Genomic DNA, 25,292 nt, shown 5'->3' with positions numbered 1-25,292 from the left:
AAACCTGGCTTGCTGAGGAGAGACGGCCTTCACCCTAACCAGGAAGGCGCTATCCTCTTGTCTCGGAACATAGACTTCGCATTGAGCCACATTTGACTAACTGCACTAGAGCAAGCCCGGTCACAGGCAATTACAGAGCCTGCTAGCCTGGGTATGGAGTCAGTTAAGTTAGAGCTAGCCAGCGCCAGGCTGGATGATCCCTGTACACATAGCAATTTTCGTAGAATAATACACAACTCACAAAATGTTTTTTCTACTGTGTCTATGACTACGTCAGAGTTAGACATGCGTTCTACTGAGGTGGCAAATTATGATGCGTTCAGTTTATCGCAGCGCCAAGTAGACAATCTGAAAATTCCCGTCATATCAATTCCTAGATATGGTCGTAGTTATTTTAAGTACACTGCGCATAATAAACGCAACATTATTAATATTGCTACTACGGATAATTTTATCAACAACTCCTTAAAACAGCCCACTACCTATAATATGGGCTTTCTAAACATCAGATCTTTGTCTCCCAAAACGTTATTAGTCAATGAGGTCATTAGAGACAACAACCTTAACGTCATCGGTCTTAGCGAAACCTGGCTTAAACCAGACGACTTTTTTGCGATAAATGAGGCATCCCCTCCTAACTATACGAATGCGCATATTGCCCGTCACCCCAAAAGGGGAGGGGGTGTCGCACTAATATACAACGAAAACTTTAACTTTAGTCCTAACTTAAATAATAAATATAAATCGTTTGAGGTGCTTTCTATGAAGTCTGCCACACCTCTGCCTCTGTGCCTGGCCGTTATCTACCGCCCCCCAGGGCCCTATTCGGACTTTATTAGTGAATTCTCAGAGTTTGTTGCTGATCTAGTGACGCACGCCGATAATATAATTATAATGGGGGACTTTAATATCCATATGAATACCCCATTGGACCCACCGTGCGTGGCGCTCCAGACTATAATTGATAGCTGTGGTCTTACACAAATAATAAATGAACCGACGCATCGCAGCGGTAATACGATAGACCTAGTGCTTGTCAGAGGTATCACCGTCTCCAAAGTTATGATACTCCCGTATACTAAAGTAATGTCCGATCATTACCTTATAAAATTCGAAGTTCAGACTCATGTTCGGCAAGCTAATAATAATAATAACTGCTATAGCAGCCGCAACATTAATGCTGCCACAACGACGACTCTTGCGGACCTACTGCCCTCGGTAATGGCACCGTTCCCAAAGTATGTGGGCTCTATTGATAACCTCACTAACAACTTTAACAACGCCCTGCGCGAAACCATTGATAGTATAGCACCGCTGAAGTTAAAAAAGGCTCCAAAAAGGCGTACGCCATGGTTTACTGAAGAAACTAGAGCTCAGAAATTATTATGTAGAAAGCTGGAACGCAAATGGCGCACGACTAAACTTGAGGTGCACCATCAAGCATGGAGTGATAGTTTAATAACTTATAAACGCATGCTTACCTTAGCTAAAACTAATTATTACTCAAATCTCATCCGCATTAATAAAAACGATCCAAAATTTTTGTTTAGTACAGTAGCATCGCTAACCCAACAAGGGACTCCTTCCAGTAGCTCCACCCATTCGGCAGATGACTTTATGAAGTTCTTTAATAAGAAAATTGAACTTATTAGAAAGGAGATTAAAGACAATGCGTCCCAGCTACAACGGGGTTATAGTAACACAGATACGATTGTATATACGGCGGATACTGCAAATATCCAAAATAGTTTCTCTCGTTTTGATGAAATAACATTAGAAGGATTGTTACAACGTGTAAATGGAATAAAACAAACAACATGTTTACTTGACCCACTTCCTGGAAAACTTATCAAGGAGCTTTTTGTATTATTAGGTCCATCAGTGCTAAATATTATAAACTTATCACTTTCCTCGGGCACTGTTCCCGTTGCATTCAAAAAAGCGGTTATTCATCCTCTCCTTAAAAGACCTAACCTCGATCCAGACCTCATGGTAAACTACCGACCGGTGTCTCACCTTCCCTTTATTTCGAAAATCCTCGAAAAAATTGTTGCAGAGCAGCTAAATGAGCACTTAGCGTTTAACAATCTATGTGAAACCTTTCAATCCGGTTTCAGGGCAAATCACTCGACTGAGACAGCCCTCGCAAAACTGACTAATGATCTATTGCTAACGATGGACTCTGATGCGTCATCTATGTTGCTGCTCCTCGATCTTAGCGCTGCTTTCGATACCGTCGATCATAATATTTTATTAGAGCGTATCAAAATACGAATTGGTATGTCAGACTCAGCCCTGTCATGGTTTAACTCTTATCTTACTGATAGGATGCAGTGCGTCTCCTATAACAGTGTGACCTCGGACTATGTTAAGGTAACGTGTGGAGTTCCCCAGGGTTCGGTCCTTGGCCCTGTACTCTTCAGCATCTACATGCTGCCGCTAGGTGACGTCATACGCAAATACGGTATTAGCTTTCACTGTTATGCTGATGACACCCAACTTTACATGCCCCTAAAGCTGACCAACACGCCGGACTGTAGTCAGTTGGAAGCGTGTCTTAATGAAATTAAACAATGGATGTCCGCTAACTTTTTGCAACTTAATGCCAAAAAAACGGAAATGCTGATTATCGGTCCTGCTAGACACCGACCTCTATTTAATAATACAACTTTAACATTTGACAACCAAATAATAAAACAAGGTGACTGTAAAAAATCTGGGTATTATCTTCGACCCAACTCTCTCCTTTGAGTCACACATTAAAAGCGTTACTAAAACAGCCTTCTTTCATCTCCGTAATATCGCTAAAATTCGCTCCATTTTGTCCACTAAAGACGCCGAGATCATTATCCATGCGTTTGTTACGTCTCGTCTCGATTACTGTAACGTATTATTTTCGGGTCTCCCAATGTCTGGCATTAAAAGATTACAGTTGGTACAAAATGCGGCTGCTAGACTTTTGACAAGAACAAGAAAGTTTGATCATATTACGCCTGTACTGGCTCACCTGCACTGGCTTCCTGTGCACTTAAGATGTGACTTTAAGGTTTTACTACTTACGTATAAAATACTACACGGTCTAGCTCCAGCCTATCTTGCCGATTGTATTGTACCGTATGTCCCGGCAAGAAATCTGCGTTCAAAAGACTCCGGCTTATTAGTGATTCCTAGAGCTCAAAAAAAGTCTGCGGGCTATAGAGCGTTTTCCGTTCGGGCTCCAGTACTCTGGAATGCCCTCCCGGTAACAGTTCGAGATGCTACCTCAGTAGAAGCATTTAAGTCTCATCTTAAAACTCATCTGTATACTCTAGCCTTTAAATAGACCTCCTTTTTAGACCAGTTGATCTGCCGCTTCTTTTCTTTCTCCTATGTCCCCCCCTCCCTTGTGGAGGGGGTCCGGTCCGATGACCATGGATGAAGTACTGACTGTCCAGAGTCGAGACCCAGGATGGACCGCTCGTCGGGACCCAGGATGGACCGCTCGCCTGTATCGGTTGGGGACATCTCTACGCTGCTGATCCGCTTGAGATGATTTCCTGTGGACGGGACTCTCACTGCTGTCTTGGAGCCACTATGGATTGAACTTTCACAGTATCATGTTAGACCCGCTCGACATCCATTGCTTTCGGTCCCCTAGAGGGGGGGGTTGCCCACATGTGAGGTCCTCTCCAAGGTTTCTCATAGTCAGCATTGTCGCTGGCGTCCCACTGAATGTGAATTCTCCCTGCCCACTGGGTGTGAGTTTTCCTTGCCCTTTTGTGGGTTCTTCCGAGGATGTTGTAGTCGTAATGATTTGTGCAGTCCTTTGAGACATTTGTGATTTGGGGCTATATAAATAAACATTGATTGATTGATTGATTGATATATATATACTGTAGATATATGCATAACTAATGTATATATATATACTGTACTAGGGCTGTGAATCTTTGGGTGTCCACGATTCGATTCAATAACGATTCTTGGGGTCGCGATTCGATTCAAAATCGATTTTTTTCGATTCAAAGCGATTCTCGATTTAAAAACTATATTTTTCTGATTCAAAAGGATTCTGTATTCATTCAATAAATAGGATTTCAGCAGGATCTACCCCAGTCTGCTGACATGCTAGCAGAGTAGTAAATTAAAAAAAAAAAAAAGCTTTTATAATTGTAAAGGACAATGTTTTATCAACTGATTGCAATAATGTAAATTTGTTTTAACTATTAAACGAACCAAAAATATGACTTGTTTTATCTTCGTGAAAACATTGGACACAGTGTGTTGTCAAGCTTATGAGATGCGATGCAGTTGTAAACCACTGTGACACTATTGTTCTTTTTTTAAATTTTTATAAATGTCTAATGATAATGTCAATGAGGGATTTTTAATCATTGCTATGCTGAAATCATAACTAATATTGATACTGTTGTTGATAATATTCATTTTTGTTTCACTACTTTTGGTTTGTTCTGTGTCGTGTTTGTGTCTTCTCTCAATTGCTCTGTTTATTGCAGTTCTGAGTGTTGCTCGGTCATGTTTTGGAATTGGATTGCATTGTTATGGTATTGTTGTGTAGTGGTTTTTTGGATTGATAAAAAAAAATAAAATAAATAAATAAAAAATAGAAAAAATAAAAATCGATTTAAAAAAAAAAAGAGAATCGATTCTGAATCGCACAACATAGCAATCGCGATTCGTATTCGAATCAATTTTTCCCCACACCCCTAATATATACATTTATGTATGTATATGTATGTGTATATATATATATATATGTATATATATATATACACATAATGTCCTTTGTCACCGATTCTGTTCATAACTTTTATGGACAGAATTTCTAGGCGCAGCCAAGGCGTTGAGGGGTTCCGGTTTGGTGGCCGCGGGATTAGGTCTCTGCTTTTTGCAGATGATGTGGTCCTGATGGCTTTATCTGGCCGGGATCTTCAGCTCTCACTGGATCAGTTCGCAGCCGAGTGTGAAGCGACCGGAATGAGAATCAGCACCTCCAAGTCCGAGTCCATGGTTCTCGCCCGGAAAAGGGTGGAGTGCCATCTCCGGGTTGGGGAGGAGACCCTGCCCCAAGTGGAGGAGTTCAAGTACCAGGAGTCTTGTTCACGAGTGGGGGAAGAGTGGATCGTGAGATCGACAGGCGGATCGGTGCGGCGTCTTCAGTAATGCGGACGTTGTATCGATCCGTTGTGGTGAAGAAGGAGCTGAGCCGGAAGGCAAAGCTCTCAATTTACCGGTCGATCTACGTTCCCATCCTCACCTATGGTCATGAGCTTTGGGTCATGACCGAAAGGATAAGATCACGGGTACAAGCGGCCGAAATGAGTTTCCTCCGCCGGGTGGCGGGGCTCTCCCTTAGAGGTAGGGTGAGAAGCTCTGCCATCCGGGAGGAGCTCAACGTAAAGCCGCTGCTCCTCCACATCGAGAGGAGCCAGATGAGCTGGTTCGGGCATCTGGTCAGGATGCCACCCGAACGCCTCCCTAGGGATGTGTTTAGGGCCCGTCCAGCTGGTAGGAGGCCACGGGGAAGACCCAGGACACGTTGGGAAGACTATGTCTCCCGGCTGGCCTGGGAACGCCTCGGGATCCCCCGGGAAGAGCTAGACGAAGTGGCTGGAGATAGGGAAGTCTGGGCTTCCCTGCTTAGGCTGCTGCCCCCGCGACCCGACCTCGGATAAACGGAAGATGATGGATGGATGGATGGATAATGTATACAGTATGTACAAACCCCGTTTCCATATGTGTTGGGAAATTGTGTTAGATGTAAATATAAACAGAATACAATGATTTGCAAATCATTTTCAACCCATATTCAGTTGAATATGCTACAAAGACAACATATTTGATGTTCAAACTGATAAAAAAATTTTTCTTTGCAAATAATCATTAACTTTAGAATTTGATGCCAGCCACACGTGACAAAGAAGTTGGGAAAGGTGGCAATAAATACTGATAAAGTTGAGGAATGCTCATCAAACACTCATACGGACTATCCCACAGGTGTGCAGGCTAATTGGTAATATTCGGGTGCCATGATTGGGTATAAAAGCAGCTTCCATGAAATGCTAAATATTTCACAAACAAGGATGGGGTGAGGGTCACCACTTTGTAAGCAAATTGTCGAACAGTTTTTGAATATTTCTCAACGAGCTATTGCAAGGAATTTAGGGAATTTACCACTGTAAAATCATCAAAAGGTTCAGAGAATCTGGAGAAATCACTGCACGTGAGCGATGATATTAAGGACCTTTGATCCCTCAGGCGGTACTGCATCAAAAACCGACATCAGTATGTAAAGGTTATCACCACATGGGCTCAGGAACACTTCATAAAACCACTGTCAGTAACTACAGTTGGTCGCTACATCTGTAAGTGTAAGTTAAAACTCTACTATGCAAAGCCAAATCCATTTATCAACAGCACCCTGAAACACCGCCGGCTTGGCTGGGCCCGAGCTCATCTAAGATGGACTGATGCAAAGTGGAAAGGTGTTCTGTGGTCTGACGTGCCCACATTTCAAATTGTTTTTGGAAACAGAGGACGTGGTGTCCTTCAGAACAAAGAGGAAAATAACCATTCGGATTGTTATTGGCGCAAAGTTCAAAAGCCAGCATCTGTGAGGGTATGGGGGTGTATTAGTGCCCAAGGCATGGGTAACTTACACATCTGTGAAGGCACCATTAATGCTGAATGGTCCATACAGGTTTTGGAGCAACATATGTTGTCATCCAAGCAACGTTATCATGGACGCCCCTGCTTATTTCAGCAAGACAATGCCAAGCCACGTGTTACAACAGCGTGGCTTCGTAGTAAAAGAGTGCGGGTACTTTTCTGGCCCGCCTACAGTCCAGACCTGTCTCCCATCGAAAATGTGGGGCGCATTATTAAGCGTAAAATACGACAGCGGAGACCCCGGACTGTTGAACAACTGAAGCTCTACATAAAACAAGAATGGGAACGAATTACACTTTCAAAGCTTCAACAATTAGTTTCCTCAGTTCCTAAACGTTTATTGAGTGTTGTTAAAAGAAAAGGTGATGTAACACAGCGGTGAACTTGTCCTTTTACCAACTACTTTGGCACGTGTTGCAGCCATGAAATTCCAAGTTAATTATTATTTGCAAAAAAAAATAAAAGTTTATGAGTTTGAACATCAAATATCTTGTCTTTGTAGCATATTCAACTGAATATGGGTTGAAATGGATTTGCAAATCATTGTATTCTGTTTATATTTACATCTAACACAATTTTCCATTTCATATGGAAATGGGTTTTGTACATATACATACATACACTTGTGTATATATATATATATGTATATGTATATATATATATATATATATATATATATATATATATATAATGTGTATGTACTGTATATATGTATATATAAAGTATGTATACATACAGTATATATCCACAATATACTGTATATATACACACATATATATATATATATATATATATATATATATATATATATAATATCTATAGTATATACAGTATCCATTTTCACTATCTACGCGCAGGATGTCCAAATCTCTGGAGGCTCACCTCTCCACGATATAAAGGTGGCACGAAGCCACAGTAGATGGGGAAAAAGCAGCTACACATCAACACCTGCAGGGATAGACACAAGGACAAAGACAATGTTGGACGCAAAAAAGGACGAAGACAGTTATGGTGTGTGCTGGTGGGACCAGTAGGTGCAAGAAGGACAAAATGGACCTGGATGAGTTCTTCTCTGCTGTCAAACTGAGACACCAGGACGTTCTTCCAGTTGGACATCCTGGTGAGGGACACACAAAGTCTCCCGGAGGCTCTCAGGTGGGCGTCTTGTGGAAGCTTCTCCTGCAGAGAGTCCCTCACCGTCCTCAGGAGACTGAAGTTGGGGTGGAAGACGCTCAGGTGATGTCTTCTGGCCTCCTTGGCCGCGCGCAACACGTCCACACACAAATGTTCTGAGGACCAACAATGATGGACACAATTTTCAAACTGATGACTTCCATGAGTATACTTCAAAAAGTACAAACCCCGTTTCCATATGAGTTGGGAAAATGTGTTAGATGTAAATATAAACGGAATACAATGATTTGCAAATCCTTTTCAACCCATATTCAGTTGAATATGCTACATAGACAACATATTTCATGTTCAAACTGATAAACATTTTTTTTTTTTGCAAATAATCATTAACTTTAGAATTTGATGCCAGCAACACGTGACAAAGAAGTTGGGAACGGTGGCAAAAAACACTGATAAAGTTGAGGAATGCTTATTTGGAACATCCCACGGGTATGCAGGCTAATTGGGAACAGGTGGGTGCCATGATTGGGTATAAAAACAGCTTCCCAAAAAATGTGCACCCCTTTGTCCACAACTGCATGAGCCAATAGTCAAACAGTTCAAGAACAACGTTTCTCAAAGTGCGGTTGCAAGAAATTTAGGGATTTCAACATCTACGGTCCATAATATCATCAAAAGGTTCAGAGAATCTGGAGAAATCACTCCACGTAAGCGGCATGGCCGGAAACCAACATTGAATGACCGTGACCTTTGATCCCTCAGACGGCACTGTATCAAAAACCGACATCAATCTCCAAAGGAAATCACCACATGGACTCAGGAACACTTCAGAAAACCACTGTCACTAAATATAGTTGGTCGCCACATCTTTAAGTGCAAGTTTAAGCTCTACTATGCAAAGCCAAAGCCATTTATCAACAACATCCAGAAACGCCGCTGGCTTCTCTGGGCCCGAGATCATCTAAGTTGGACTGATGCAGAGTGGAATAGTGTTCTGTGGTCTGATGTGTCCACATTTCAAATTGTTTTTGGAAGCCATGGACATTTGTGTCCTTGGGAACAAAGAGGAAAAGAACCATTCGGATTGTTATAGGCACAAAGTGTAAAAGCCAACATCTGGGATGGTATGGGGGTGTATTAGTGCCCAACGCATGGGTAACTTACACATCTGTGAAGGCTCCATTAATGCTGAAAGGTACATACAAGGTTTGGAGCAACATGTGTTGTCATTCAAGCAACGTTATCATGGACGCCCCTGCTTATTTCAGCAAGACAATGCCACACCACGTGTTACAACAGCGTGACTTAATAGTAAAAGAGTGCGGGTACTACACTGGCCTGCCTGTAGTCCAGACCTGTCTCCCACTGAAAATTTTGAAGCCTAAAATACGACAACAGAGACCCTGGACTGTTGAACAACTTAAGATGTACATCAAGCAAGAATGGGGAAAAAAAATCCACTTTCAAAGCTACAACAATTAGTTTCCTCAGTTCCCAAACGTTTGAGTGTTGTTAAAAGAAAAGGGAATACAGTGGTGAACATGCCCTTTCCCAACTACTTTGGTACGTGTTGCAACCATGAAATTCTAAGATAACTATTACTTGCAAAAAAAAAATAAAGTTTATCAGTTTGAACATCAAATAATTTATCTTTGTAGCGCATTCAATTGAATATGGGTTGAAAATGATTTGCAAATCATTGTATTCCGTTTATATTTACATCTAACACAATTTCCCAACTCCTATGGAAACGGGGTTTGTACCTTGTCGAGTGATTGATTGAAGCTTTTATTAGTAGATTGCACAGTACAGTACATATTCCGTATAATTGACCACTAAATGGTAACACCAGAATAAGTTTTTCAAGTCGGGGTCCACCTAAATCAATTCATGGTGATACTATGAAGTAGTATTACTATACTACTTGGTGTACTTAGGTCCTCCTGAGTGTGCTCATTTGAACAGTGAAGTGCTGACCCAACTCCTTCAACCTTGTGTGAACAATATGTTAGAAGCCTTTTTATTGGTCAGTATTGGTATTCCCCCTACAAATGTGATGAGGGAAGTCACGCCCATATATGGGCGCACCATCATCTGAGGCTGACCAATCAAAATATTGCTGACATAATGTTTAGAGGAGGCCCCGGCCACAATATTGAATTTGAGTTGTGACCCAAACAAACGGTTTGATACCCCAAAAATATTTGCAACCCCAAAATATAGTAGATTATCAATAAAATAAATTTCTTTATTTAATAAATTTTTTTGATGGCATAGAAAAACGACACATTTCTCCCGATATATTTCCATTAAAAATGAATGGACAATTTGTTTATATTTCCCACATTCCTCCACTCATTCCATCATGAAAATAATCTGCTCTTTTGGACTAACTCTTTTCCACAATTACAAAGTTTATATCATGATGCTGCTCAGATAGGCTCCAGCACCCCCCGCGACCCCAAAAGGGACAAGCGGTAGAAAATGGATGGATGGATGTCATAAAAATATTTATCGTAAAAAAAAAAATGGTTGGTGTTTTCACTCGTCCAAGCAGTCCAAGTGGAGCAACAAATAATTTACAGATGAGTTGTTATGATAACATTAACATTTTTGGACAGCTAACGCTAGCTATCCAAATAGCTATTGCGACATAACAACACCTAAAGCTAATATGCGTGCAGGTTTTACTTCTTTACGTAATTAATTCCACTACTGTTTTCGAGATAGTATTTTTTAGAATGTGTGACAGGTAGATAAAAAAAATTCAGCGTGCTGCAAATGGCCCCCTGGAGCCCCTTAATTGGACTCAAGAATCAACACTATGGACACCCCTGAATCAGCTAACAATGTTTTTTAATTTTTAGCTAACAATGTTTTTCTGATTAAGACTCAGATGTTTTCTGATTTAGCTATTACGTTTTTTGATTTAGCTCACAAGTTTTCTGATTAAGCTAACAAGTTTTCTGACTAAGGCTAACAAGTTTGCTGGTTTAGCTCCCAAGTTTTCTGGTTTAGCTCAGAGATTTTCTGATTTAGCTATTATGTTTTTTGGTTTAGCTAACAGGTTTTCTGATTTAGCTCACAAGTGTCTGATTAAGCTAACAAGTTTTCCGACTAAGGCTAACAAGTTTGCTGGTTTCACTCTCAAGTTTTCTGGTTTAGCTCAAAGGTTTTCTGATTAAGGCTAACACGTTTTCTGTTTTAGCTAACAAGTTTTCTGATTTAGCTATTACGTTATTTGGTTTATCTAAAACGTTTTTTGATTTGGCTCACAAGCTTTCTGTATTAGGCCCTGCGATGAGGTGGCGACTTGTCCAGGGTGTATGCCTTCTGCCCTTGTGCAGCTGGGATAGGCTCCAGCACCCCCTCAACCCCGAAAGGGAATAAGCAGTAGAAAATGGATGGTTGGATAAGTTTTTTGATTTAGTCAACAAGTTTTCTGATTAAGCTAACAAGTTTTCTTACTAAGGCTGACCAGTTTGCTGGTTTAGCTCAAAGGTTTTCTGATTTAGCTGTTAAGTTTTTTGTTTTAGCTAACAAGTTTTCTGATTTAGCTCACAAGTTTTCTGATTAAGCTAACACGTTTTCTGACTAAGGCTAACAAGTTTGCTGGTTTAGCTCTCAAGTTTTCTGGTTTAACTCAAAGGTTTTCTGAATTAGCTCACACATTTTCTGATTTAGCTCACAGGTTTTCTGATTAAGGGTAACACGTTTTCTGTTTTAGCTAACAAGTTTTCTGATTTAGCTGTTAAGTTTTTTGGTTTAGCTAACAAGTTTTCTGATTTAGCTCACAAGTTTTCTGATTAAGCTAACAAGTTTTCTGACTAAGGCTAACAAGTTTGCGGATTTAGCTCTCAAGTTTTCTGGTTTAGCTCAAAGGTTTTCTGAATTAGCTCACAAGTTTTCTGATTTAGCTCACAGGTTTTCTGATTAAGGCTAACACGTTTTCTGTTTTAGCTAACAAGTTTTCTGATTTAGCTATTACGTTATTTGGTTTATCTAAAACGTTTTCTGATTTGGCTCACAAGCTTTCTGTATTAGGCCCTGCGATGAGGTGGCGACTTGTCCAGGGTGTAGCTTGCCTTCTGCCCTTGTGCAGCTGGGATAGGCTCCAGCATCCCCGCAGCCCCGAAAGGGAATAAGCGGTAGAAAATGGATGGATGGATGGATACGTTTTTTGATTTAGCCAACACATTTTCTGATTTAGCTGACAAGTTTTCTGATTTAGCTAACAAGTTTTCTGATTTAGCTAACAAGTTTTCTGGTTTAGCTAACACGTTTTTTTGATTTAGCCAACAAGTTTTCTGATTTAGCTAACACTTTTTCTGATTTAGCCAACAAGTTTTCTGATTTAGATGACAAGTTTTCTGATTTAGCTATTATGTTATTTGGCTTAGCTAAAAAGTTTTCTGATTTAGCTCACAAGCTTTCTGTATTAGGCACTGCGATGAGTTGGCGACTTGTCCAGGGTGTACTCTGCCTTCTGCCCTTGTGCAGCTGGGATAGGCTCCAGCACCCCCGCAACCCCGAAAGGGAATAAGCGGTAGAAAATGGATGGATGGATGGATACGTTTTTTGATTTAGCCAACAAGTTTTCCGATTTAGCTGACAAGTTTTCTGACTTAGCTAACACGTTTTCTGGTTTAGCTAACAAGTTTTCTGGTTTAGCTAACACGTTTTTTTGATTTAGCCAACAAGTTTTCTGACTTAGATGACAAGTTTTCTGATTTAGCTATTATGTTATCTGGTTTAGCTAAAAAGTCTTCTGATTTAGCTCACAAGCTTTCTGTATTAGGCCCTGCGATAAGGTGGCGACTTGTCCAGGGTGTACCTTGCCTTCTGCCCTTGTGCAGCTGGGATTGGCTCCAGCACCCCCGCAACCCCAAAGGGAATAAGCGGTAGAAAATGGATGGATGTATACGTTTTTTGATTTAGCCAACAAGTTTTCGGATTTAGCAAACAGGTTTTCTGATTTAGTTAGCAAGTTTTCTGATTTAGCCAATATGTTTTTTTGATTTAGCCAACATCCATCCATCCATCCCTTTCCTACCGCTTGTCCCTTTTGGGGTCGCGGGAAGTCGCCACCTCATCGCAGGGCCAACACAGACAGACAGACAACATTCACACTCACATTCACACACTAGGGCCAATTTAGTGTTGCCAATCAACCTATCCCCAGGTGCATGTCTTTGGAAGTGGGAGGAAGCCGGAGTACCCGGAGGGAATCCACGCAGTCACGGGGAGAACATGCAAACTCCACACAGAAAGATCCCGAGCCCGGGATTGAACCCAGGACTACCAGGACCTTCGTATTGTGAGGCAGATGCACTAACCCCTCTCTTACCGTGCTGCCAACAAGTTTTCTGATTTTGCTAACAAGTTTTCTGGTTTAGCTAACACATTTTTTTGATTTAGCCAACAAGTTTTCTGATTTAGCTGACAAGTTTTTGAATTTAGCTAACCTTTTTCTGATTTAGCTGACAAGTTTTCTGATTTAGCAAAGAAGTTTTCTGATTTAGCAAATAAGTTTTCGGATTTAGCTAACAAGTTTTCTGGTTTAGCTAACACATTTTTTTTTTATTTAGCTAACACGTTTTCTGATTTAGCTAACACTTTTTCTGATTTAGCTGACACGTTTTCTGATTTAGCAAAGAAGTTTTCTGATTTAGCTTATACGTTTTCTGACTTAGCCAACACTTTTTCTGATTTAGCAAAGAAGTTTTCGGATTTAGCTAATAGGGTTTTGTGGTTTAGCTAACACGTTTTTTTTTTATTTAGCTAACACGTTTTCTGATTTAGCTAACACTTTTTCTGATTTAGCTGACAAATTTTCTGATTTAGCAAAGAAGTTTTCTGATTTAGCTAACAAGTTTTCTGGTTTAGCTAACAATTTTTTTTTATTTAGCTAACAAGTTTTCTGATTCAGCTACCAATTTTCTTATTCAGCCAAATAGTTTTCTGCTTTAGCTAACACATTTTCTGATTTAGCTAACACGTTTTCTGATTTGGCTAACAAGTTTTTTGATTAGCTAACAGGTTTTATGATTTAGCTAACACCTTCTCTGATTTAGCTAACAAGTTTTTTTTTGTTTAAGGTAGCAAGTTGTCTGATTGAGCTAACAAGTTTCTGATACTGTTAACACGTTTTCTGCTTCAGCTAACAAGTTTTATGATTTATTGAACACATTTTCTGATTCAGCTAACACATTTTCTGCTTCGACTAACAAGTTTTATGATTTAGTGAACACATTTTCTGATTTAGCTAACACATTTTCTGCTTCAGCTAACAAGTTTTCTGATCCAGCTAGCAGGTTTTACACGTTCAAATGAAAAATTCCCACTTTCCTCATAATTCACCATTTTCTGTAAAGCGTTTCATTCCCACGTTTCCTTCCCGATGTTGTTGTTTGTGTTATCAAAAAGGATGCGGTCAGTATCGCTTCCTTCGGTCTCGAACGTCACACTGGATTGTTGTCTTTATTTTTATGAGGCTGTTGAACGCACGTGAATAAAACATAAAAAATGTTCCATTCAATATAAAAGCGTTTGTTGTTTTTTAGAGTGAGGTTAAAGGTCACCACTCACCGACGGGAAGGCCGACGGTCAACGCGGCGGCCACGAGGCATCCGGACGACGCACCGCAGATTCTGGAAGCTCCGTGGACCAAGCGGGGCGCTCTCTCCAAGATGCAGGCCAGCGCTCCCAAGTAGTAGACGCTACTGAAACCACAGCCGGCCATTGAGATGTTCCACTCCTCGTCCATGTCTGCTGTGGCGCGCCATCCACAGATCTTCTCTGCACGCTTTCATCAACGCCTGCTGCTCGCTTTCATGCAATCATGTGCGTGTTGCGCAAACTGCAAGGTCAGTTTACTACAAGTATTTTCATAACACACACACACACACACTCACACACACACACACACACACACACACACACACACACACACACATAACCACTCACTGACCTCATTCCACTCACTCAGAAATAATAAACAAACACATTCACAGTATACGTTGTATAATATTTTCACCCCATAAAAATCGATGAAAATTGATAAAAAGAAAATTAAAAAAAGGACAGTAATAAAAAAAGTATAATTATTTGATTTATTTTTTTCTTAAATTACATTATCTATGCAAACTAAATATTTCAATTTGTCAGTCCACTGCTGGACGAAAGCCTCAGCATTTTTCTGCCAAAGTGAACGATCTCTAGCTGCTCCCTGCCAGGGATTCTTAGCGCCCCCTGTTCCTTGCCTTAACAAACCGCCATCTTGGTCTGGAGCTCTGGAACTGCTGGGGACTGGGCGCCGTCTTTTTGGCGTACTTTTCATGCTGGTTATTAGCCTACACCTGGGGTCGGGAACCTTTTTGGCTGAGAGAGCCATGAAAGCCAAATATTTAAAAATGTATTTCCGTGAGAGCCATATAATATTTTTTAACACTGAATACAACTAAATGTGTGCATTTTTAAGTAAGACCAACATGTTTAGAGTATAATAAATCCCTTCTTCGTTTTAATAACATTCTTATTCTGAAGTTAACCAATAATAAATCAAATACTTCTTACCATTGATGCGACTTCTTGAACAAGTCTGGTAGAAAACGGATGGATGGATAAAATGCATGAGAATGTTTTGTATTTTGAACGTTATTTTTAGTTATGTCCACCGCACACTGAAAAATCAGAGCAAGCGGGGGCCATTTTCATAATTTTTTATTTTAAAAAGCATTATAATATATGTATAAAAAATATACATTTAGGCCTCCACTCAGTTATGATCCCGGGGACCCCAAAGGGTTTTGGTCCAAAAAAATATAAAAAATGTGTCATTATTCATTATTATAATTTTTATTATTATGCAAGTTTTAAATCTCTAGATTAACATTAGAAAAAAAAATGGAAAAAACACAAAATATGCAATATTTTCACCCAATAACTTTTTTAGGTGGGAAATTTGAGATTATATAATAATTGGAGCCTTAATTTTGGATTTTGATTCATTATTATTTTTTGAGCAATGACACTTAAAAACAAGTCACACTAAAATAATTGGGGATCCAAAAGTGTCCTATTTATTAAAGTGTTAAAAAATAAATTATACATTTTTTTTACTGTTTACTTCTAGCACAATAATCTTGAGATCAACTTCAGATATATCCGTCAATTTTAAGTTTTATTGTTGTTTATGTTTTGTTTGTTTGTTTTAGGCCCTTCTTTAAAAAAAAAAAAAAAAAAAAAACAGCTGTTTTTTTAAATGGTAAAACACAAAATATGCAACATTTTCCCCCAAAAATATCTCAAAGTGGAATATTTAATGTGATGTAATCAAAGCCTTGTATAGGTCAATGATTCAAAATGACATTGATTTTGATTAATTATTCTTTTTTAAAGAAAGAAACAGCCTACATGGCAGCTTTGTGTTATAAGAGTAAGCGTTGCAACAATTTCTTGTTACATTTCACCTGTTTGCTCTTTTATACCACTTTTTATGTTTTTTGTTTTTTTTTAATTGTATTCTTAAAATGTGCAGTGGGGCCGTTAAAAAATGACCCACAGGCCGCACTTTGGACAGCCTTGTGTTAAGCAATGCCAGCTGAGATTTATCTGAGAGCCAGATGCAGTAATCAAAAGAGCCACATCTGGCTCGAGAGCCATAGGTGCGGGTTGGAAGGGGTATTTTATATCAGAGATCCTTCTCCTAGACTAATTTGCCTTACTGGGCTGTTGAACTTAGTCTGTCCTGTTGGTTGTCCGCGCCCCATTTACCCAGGGACCCGCTCAGCTTTATGGCGCTGACTGCCCGCCAGTCACAAGAGAAGGTGCAAACGGTTCTTTGTGTGCATTTTATAGACGTTAGTTGGGACTCACTAACCCCACATCTCATGCCTGAATGTAGTTTAACGTCATACCCAGGACGTCTGGGTATGACACTCTTGGTGGGAGAATAATGCTGATGTCTGGAGTAATAAGCAAAGAAAAAATAAATATTTGTTTGTCTTTGTAAAACAACCCTGTCGACTCATGTTTTATCAAATAATATACAAAAATATTATGCACATTTACTTATTTTTTAAGAAGAAAACATAGATTCAGTTTGTATGTATGTATATGTATATATATATATATATATATATATATATATATATATATATACATATACATACAGGACTGTCTCAGAAAATTAGAATATTGTGATAAAGTCCTTTATTTTCCGTAATGCAACTAAAAACATGAAAATGTCATACGTTCTGGATTCATTACACATCAACTGAAATATTGCAAGCCTTTTATTATTTTAATATTGCTGATTATGGCATACAGCTTAAGAAAACTCAAAAATCCTATCTCAAAAAATTTGAATATTTCCTCACACCAAGTAAAAAAAAAGGTTTATAACAGCAAAACAAAATCAAACATTTGAAAATGTCAATTAATGCACTCAGTACCTGGTTGGGAATCCTTTTGCACGGATTACTGCATCAATGCGCCGTGGCATGGAGGCAATCGGCCTGTGGCATTGCTGAGGTGTTATGGATGCCCAGGATGCTTCAATAGCGGCCTTTAGCTCATTTGCATTATTGGGTCTGGTGTCTTTCAGCTTCTTTTTCACAATACCCCACAAATTCTCTATGAGGTTTGGGTCAGGAGAGTTGGCAGGCCAATGGAGGACAGTAATGCCATGGTCAGTACACCAGTTACTGCTGGTTTTGGCACTGTGAGCAGGTGCCAGATCATGCTGGAAAATGAAATCATCATCTCCTTAGAGCTTTTCAACAGATACAGCTTCAATACAGCTGTGTGTTGGCCCTGCGATGAGGTGGCGACTTGTCCAGGGTGTACGCCGCCTTCCACCCGATTGTAGCTGAGATAGGCACCAGCGCCCCCCGCGACCCCAAAGGGAATAAGCGGTAGAAAATGGATGGACGGATATATAATAAATAAATAAAAGTCAAGCTATTCACTTTAAAAAAATCAAAAAATGTTAGAGTGTACAGTATAAAAATCCCTTTAATTTTCTCAGAAAATAAAGATACTATGTGTATGGATATATATATATATATATATATATATATATATATATATATATATATATATATATATATATATATATATATATATATGTATGAAGTTGAGGTATTCATTTAAATAACATCTCAAAAATAGGGGTATTTTTATTTTGACATATATACAGTACAGGCCCAAAGTTTGGACACACCTCCTCATTCAATGCTTTTCATGACTATTTACATTGTAGATTGTCACTGAAGTCTTCACAACTATGAATAAACACATGTGGAGTTATGTACTTAACAAAAAAATTTTAAATAACTGAAAACATGTTTTATATTGTAGTTTCTTCAAACTAGCCACCCTTTGCTCCCATTACTGCTTTGCACACTCTTGGCTTTCTCCAGATGAGCTTCAAGAAGGATTTTCACTTCACAGGTGTCATAGTTTTGATGCCTTCAGTGACAATCTACAATGTAAATAGTCATGGCGATAAAGACAATGCATTGAATATATATATATATATATATATATATATATATATATATATATATATATATATATATATATATATATATATGTATATATATATTTATATATATATATCTTGACATTGTTGACCTAGAGTGGATAGTTACAGGTTGAAAAGGTTCAAGAGTTACGTTTTCATAACATATTGACGTTCGGATACAGTGCAAAGGGGAGGGAGGTTGACAGGGTGAGTCGAGTTCACACAGCCTACAACTACTTACTGCAAGCCACGTGACAATTATTAGTATGAGGTAGTACTTACGAGAGGAACACATGTTTTCCCCATAAGAAGCAATTTTTAAAGTAAAATGGCGTCCATATACCACAAACCCATTGGAACACACAGAGGACATCACTAAAACTATACAAAATCAAATATAACCTGCACCACAGCGCCGTCTGCTCGATCTGATGGGTCATTGCCCCTCTTGGCTCCGTAGGTTAAATAAGAGGAGACATCTCTTGCGTTAAACCTAGCATCGTTGCTAATGTTAAACATTTTTGACGAGGGTGTCTCAAGTCCAGCTCAGTGGTGCATTTGCAGTCGGGGACCTTCTTTTGTTGGCCTGCGGTTAAAGAAAATGTAAATGTATTTAACCGCTTAGATAGGGATAAGTATTGTTCACATTTTAAACGACACGGGAAACAATTCCTGGTACCCGGGACTCGATACCGGTACTCATTTTTGACACTTACTGTAAATAAATGTTAACTGTTGAATAATACAATTACATTTCTTAATGTAACATTTATAAATGAGCTGATTATGATAACTATGCTGTCCAGTTTTTATATCTTGTTTTCGTGTACAATTTGAGTCTCAAACTGTAGTATGTGTACTACTATTGTACACCCATGAATCACTTTAATAAATTACTGTTTTATTTTCATATCTTCAAACTGTCTGTTTTCGATTGATTGATTGAAACTTTTATCAATAAATTGCACAGTACAGTACATATTCCATAAAATTGACCACGACATGTTAACACCCCAATAAGTTTTTCAACTTTTTTGAGTTGGGGTCCACGTTAATTAATTCATGGTATGTATTCATGTAAAGTTACAGTAGCCAAAAATGTTAAGTACAATTATCAAATAAAACCTCTGCCTTGTTTTTAATGAATACTTAGGCCTATTTTGCTCCTGTATTTCAATGTGGGTCCTTCTGGTGGTAGTTGTAGAGCCAAACGGTTTCTCAGGTCGTACTTTGTAAAACGGTTTTGAGAACCACTGGTACAGGCTATCTATGGTATGTTGTCTAACTCGGAAGTAGCATTTTCCAGGAGGCTGAATGTGTTGTGTTGAGCCCTACAAAGTGTTTATACTGTAAGTATCGCACACACCAGCTGTTTGACTGTAACATTCATCTGAGTTGTAGTTCTCATTACCAAATTTGGAGGAGTTGAAATGGCCATGTAAAATAGCTGATGCTAATGTACAAAGCACACTTGCTTTGTTGGTGTTGAAAATTTCAACATTACTTAGAGGGATTTTGGCTAAATTCTGCATGCCCGATTGTTTAAGTGAGTCGCTGTTTAGCAATACTAAGATATTCAAATAATACAGTGTATCACCGCTATTAGCTAGCTGGTAATTAGAGCACTAATCGCCAGCTGGCAACTAAAGCACTAATTGCTATCTGGCAACTCGAGTGTTAACACCTAGCTGTCAGCCAGCGCCGCTAATCGCTAGCTAACCACTACAGTGTTAACTGCTAGGTGGCAACTAGCACGCTAATCTCTAGCTAACAACCAGTGCCCTAATCTGAGTGTGGTAGCCAGGACAGCGGAGGAGATTATCGGCCAACTAAATGTGTCCCTAATGCTCACTCTGTTTTTCACTGGATCACTGCTGCTCTTACTGGTAATTATTTTTAACATGTTATTTATTGTTTATATTGTATTTCTACTCCATCGAACAGAGTATCCCTAAATGTACTTTGTTATTGCGCAATATATTCAAATAATACTAGTCCTAAAGTTACATTGTTACTGTGCAATACTAAGATATTCAAATAATACAGTGTATAACCGTTATTAGTTAGCTGGCAATTAGAGGACTAATCGCTAGCTGGCGACTAAAGCACTAATTGCTATCTGGCAACTCGAGTGTTAACAGCTAGCTATCAGCTAGCGCCGCTAATTGCTAGCTAGCCACTACAGTGTTAACTGCTAGCTGGCAACTAGCATGCTAATCTCTATCTGACAACCAGCGCCCTAATCTGAGTGTGGTAGCCAGGACAGCGGAGAAGATTATCGGCCAACTGACTCTGTCCCTAATGCCCACTCTGTTTTTCACTGGATCACTGCTGCTCTTACTGGTAATTATTTTTAACATGTTATTTATTGTTTATATTGTATTTCCACTGCATCGAACAGAGTAGCCCTAAACGTACCTTGTTATTGCGCAATATATTAAAATAATACTCGTCCTAAAGGTACGTTGTTATTGTGCAATACTAAGACATTCAAACAATACTGTAGTCCTACAGCAACTGTTACTGTGCAATACTAAGATATTCAAATTATACAGTGTATAACCGTTATTAGCTAGCTGACAATTAGAGCACTAATCGCTAGCTGGCGACTAAAGCACTAATTGCTATCTGGCAACTTGAGTGTTAACATCTAGCTGTCAGCTAGTGCTGCTAATCGCTAGCTAGCCACTACAGTGTTAACTGCCAGCTGGCACCTAGCACGCTAATCCCTAGCTGACAACCAGCGCCCTAATCTGAGTGTGGTAGCCAGGACTGCGGAGAAGATTATCAGACAACTGAATCTGTCCCTAATACCCACTCTGTTTTTCACTGGATCATTGCTGCTCTTACTGATAATTATTTTTAAAACGTTATTTATTGTTTATATTGTATTTCCACTGCATCGAACAGAGTGTCCCTAAATGTACCTTGTTATTGCGCAATATATTCTAATAATATTAGTACTAAAGGTACCTTGTTATTGTGCAATACTAAGACATTCAAATAATACTGTAGTCCTAAAGCTACATTGTTATTGTGCAAAACTAAGATATTCAAATAATACAGTGTATCACCGCTATTAGCTAGCTGTCAATTAGGGCACTAATCACTAGCTGGCAACTAAAGCACTAGTTGCTATCTGGCAACTAGTGTGTTAACATCTAGCTGTGAATTGATTAACGTGGACCCCGAATTAAAAAAGTTCAAAAACTTATCTGGGTGTTACCATTTAGTAGTCACTTGTACGGAATATGTACTGAGCTGTGCAATATACTAATAAAAGTTTCAATCAATCAGGTAGCACGCTAATCACTAGCTGACAACAATCGGAGTGTGGTGGCCAGGACAGCGGAGAAGAGTATCGGCAAACTGAATCTGTCCCTAATGCGTACGCTGTTTTTCACTGGATCACTGCTGCTCTTACTGGTATTTATTTTTAACATGTTATTTATTGTTTATGTTGTATTTCCACTGCATCGAACAGAGTATCCACCTGTATTTTCGTCATGCTCTCATGTTAAAGAGTTCTATTCTATTACGTAATTGTTAGCTGGCAACCAGCGCCACTAATCGCTAACTGGCAACTCAAGCACTAATTGCTACCTATCTTTAATGCTGACATGAATATATTAAATTAATTATATACAATGCTACTGCGAAACTACACTACATGTGTTGGATCAATGTTAAGGTAAAGTTAAAGTACCAATGATTGTCACACACACACACTAGGTGTGGTGAAATTATTCCCTGCATTTGACCCATCACCCTTGATCAACCCCTGGGAGGTGAGGGGAGCAGTTAGCAGCAGCGGTGGCCACGCTCGGGAATCATTTTGCTGATGTAACCCCAAATTCCAATCAGTGATTCAGAGTGCAAAGCAGGGAGGTAATGGGTCCCATTTTTATAGTCTTTGGTATGACTTGGCCGGGTTTTGAACTCACGACCTATCGATCTCATTGTGTACTTAAAGATATTTACATTCGTGGAAAAATTGGGGGGGAAAGTATGAAAGAAAAAAAAAATTGTCTGAAATAAGACACTGTGACGCTTTGCCGGCATCGTGGTGTGGTTTTTGTTCTCTCGTGGATGCAGTTTGAGATGGACACAGCGTGAAGGTAAGAATGATGATTTATTTAACTATAAAAACGGACTAGGAACAGAAAATACTTGCACAAAGGCACTAAAGACAAAACGAACAGAAAGCGATAGCATGTGAGCTATAGGGACAAGCAACAGAATAGCGTGGAAGCTAAAGTACACAAAAGTCTTTACCACAATGCGGAAATAGCGACGTCACCTGTTGCATCAAATAGCAAATGAGAATCCGAGACCGAATGAAAAACACGGGCAAGCTTAAATAGAAGGGATAATCAAAAAGCAGGTGCGTGTGATGAACAAAAGGCAGGTGACACAAATGGTTTACTATGACAACGGAAACAAAACAGGAAGTGCCACCAGGAACTAAGGAGTCATAATACTACAAAGAATGTCATACAAAACCAGAATTCAAAACATATTCCATTTTATGACAAATAATTATTTTACCAAAATAAAGCCTATAGAACAAAATAGGAAAAGAAAAGTAACCAATTCAAATCATTTGGCTTTTTGACCCCAAAGTCATCCTATACTAAATGTATTTCATGAGGTTGTAAACAACAACATCAACAATGTAACAATATTATCATAACAACAACTAAAAGATATATTTGGAGGGAAAAAGAGAACTGAAAAACGATAATTTAATGTCACTCGTTAATTACCCTAGGCCAGTGGTTCTCAAATGGGGGTACGCGTACCCCTGGGGGTACTTGATGGTATGCCAAGGGGTACGTGAGATTTAAAAAAAAATATTTTAAAAATAGCAACAATTCAAAAATCCTTTCTAAATATATTTATTGAATAATACTTCAACAAAATATTAATTTAAGTTCATAAACTTTGAAAAGAAATACAACAATGCAATATTCAGTGTTGACAGCTAGATTTTTTGTGGACATGTTCCATAAATATTGATGTTAAAGATTTCTATTTTTGTGAAGAAATGTTTAGAATGAAGTTCATGAAACCAGATGGATCTCTATTACAATCCCCAAAGAGGGCACATTAAGTTGATGATTACTTCTATGTGTATAAATTTTCATTTATAATTGAATCACTTGTTTATTTTTCAACAAGTTTTTAGCTATTTTTATATCTTTTTTTCCAAATAGTTCAAGAAAGACCACTACAAATGAGCAATATTTTGCACTGTTATACAATTTAATAAATCAGAAACTGATGACATAGTGCTGTATTATGCTTCTTTATCCCTCTTTTTCATCAAAAAATGCTTTGCTCTGATTAGGGGGTACTTGAATTAAAAAAAATGTTCACAGGGGGTACATCACTGAAAAAAGGTTGAGAACCACTGCCCTAGGCATCGATACTACCGATGTTTGGCTGGATCGGCCCACCCCTACGGATTGGTTGAGAGGGGATCACGTGACTCAATTTTACAACCCAGCTCGGCGTGTCTTCATTTACAAGACAAAGAAGAAGATTGTCTTGACTCAAGCAACTTTTTGGTTGAGTGTCGGAGAAGATTTTCGACACAAACCTTATGTTTTGAAACAATGAGCATTCCGGTGGTGGACTTCGGCCCGTGCAGCCTCAAAGTGCAGGACACCTGCCGCGCCAACTTGGAGCCTCTGAGCAGAGACCTGAAGACAGCTTTCACCGAAGTGGGCTTCGTCTTCTTGAACAACACCGGCATCACCCAAGCGGAGGTGAGACTTAAAAAAAAAGTTAATAAGATGAGACAGGTGGCGGAAGTTAAATAAATAAATGATAAATGGGTTGTACTTGTATAGCGCTTTTCTACCTTCAAGGTACTCAAAGCGCTTTGACACTACTTCCACATTTACCCATTCACACACACATTCACACACTGATGGATGGAGCTGCCATGCAAGGCGCCAACCAGCACCCATCAGGAGCAAGGGTGAAGTGTCTTGCTCAGGACACAACGGACGTGACGAGGTTGGTACTAGGTGGGATTTGAACCAGGCACCCTCGGGTTGCGCACGGCCACTCTACCACTGCCCCACGCCGTCCCTAGTTAGGAAGTTTAGGCTCCTCCTTTTCCGCTACTCGGTAGACGTTCATGAACGCTTTTCTCTCTCTCGTCGGCGTTTGCTTCAAATACAGTTGTGATCAAAATTATTCAACCCCCACACAATTTTGTTTTAGCAAGTTGGATATTTATTCGGGGCGTCATGGCGTAGTGGGTAGAGCGGGCGTGCCAGAAACCTGAGGATTGCAGGTTCGCTTCCCACCTATGGACATCAAAGTCGCTGCCGTTGTGTGCCTTGGGCAGGACACTTCACCCTTTGCCCCCGGTGCCGCTCACACCGGTGAATGAATGATGAATGAATGATTGGTGGTGGTCGGAGGGGCCGTAGGCGCAAACTGGCAGCCACGCTTCCGTCAGTCTACCCCAGGGCAGCTGTGGCTACACATGTAGCTTACCACCACCAGGTGTGAATGAATGATGGGTTCCCACTTCTCTGTGAGCGCTTTGAGTATATAACAATAGAAAAGCGCGATATAAATCTAATCCATTATTATTATTATTATTATTCCGTATTTTGTTTATAGTCATATCAAATAAAGATGTGTCAAATAGACAAATGCAACTTAAATTGTAACACTGTATTTTACAAAATACCAAAAAAGGCAGAGAAACAACCCCAGAGCATGATTGACCCCCCACCATGCTTAACAGTAGGAAAGGTGTTCTTCTCTTTTTGTTAGCTTCATTTTTTCTTCTCCAGAAATAACGTTGATTCATAGGCCCAAAGAGTTCCAGTTTTGTCTCATCACTCCATAGAACAGTTTCCCTAAACCTTTGGGGTTTGTCCAGATGATTTTTGGCATACTGGAGTCTATTTTTTCTTGTGCCTGGTAGTCAGAAGTG

The 25,292-nt window shown here is 39.4% G+C and overlaps 2 protein-coding genes across 3 annotated transcripts in view; one reads left to right on the top strand and one right to left on the bottom strand.

Moving 5' to 3' along the window:
- The window catches only part of LOC133549269 (patatin-like phospholipase domain-containing protein 2), a 33,983-nt gene extending 19,330 nt beyond the window's left edge, over positions 1 to 14,653 (bottom strand). Inside the window, exons 1-3 of the mRNA XM_061894508.1 lie at positions 14,392 to 14,653; positions 7,726 to 7,958; positions 7,552 to 7,617 (exon numbers count right to left, since the gene is read on the bottom strand). Coding sequence (XP_061750492.1) covers positions 7,552 to 7,617; positions 7,726 to 7,958; positions 14,392 to 14,569 — 477 coding nt within the window. The 5' untranslated portion in view covers positions 14,570 to 14,653. The remainder of the gene's footprint in view (positions 1 to 7,551; positions 7,618 to 7,725; positions 7,959 to 14,391) is intronic.
- Positions 14,390 to 25,292, top strand: part of LOC133549270 (uncharacterized) — a 28,859-nt gene continuing 17,956 nt past the window's right edge. The window contains exon 1 of one of the 2 annotated variants that reach the window (XM_061894510.1): positions 14,390 to 14,669. In XM_061894510.1, the coding sequence (XP_061750494.1) occupies positions 14,550 to 14,669 (120 nt within the window). In that variant the 5' untranslated portion in view covers positions 14,390 to 14,549. Of the gene's footprint in view, positions 14,670 to 23,815; positions 24,103 to 25,292 lie in introns of those variants that run through there. The other variant, XM_061894509.1, reaches the window with a different exon arrangement.

Source organism: Nerophis ophidion, linkage group LG03 (genome assembly GCF_033978795.1).
Source record: "Nerophis ophidion isolate RoL-2023_Sa linkage group LG03, RoL_Noph_v1.0, whole genome shotgun sequence".
Classification (NCBI taxonomy): Eukaryota; Metazoa; Chordata; class Actinopteri; order Syngnathiformes; family Syngnathidae; genus Nerophis; species Nerophis ophidion.
Note: the sequence above shows the minus strand (reverse complement) of the source record. Positions and strands in the feature narration are given on the sequence as shown.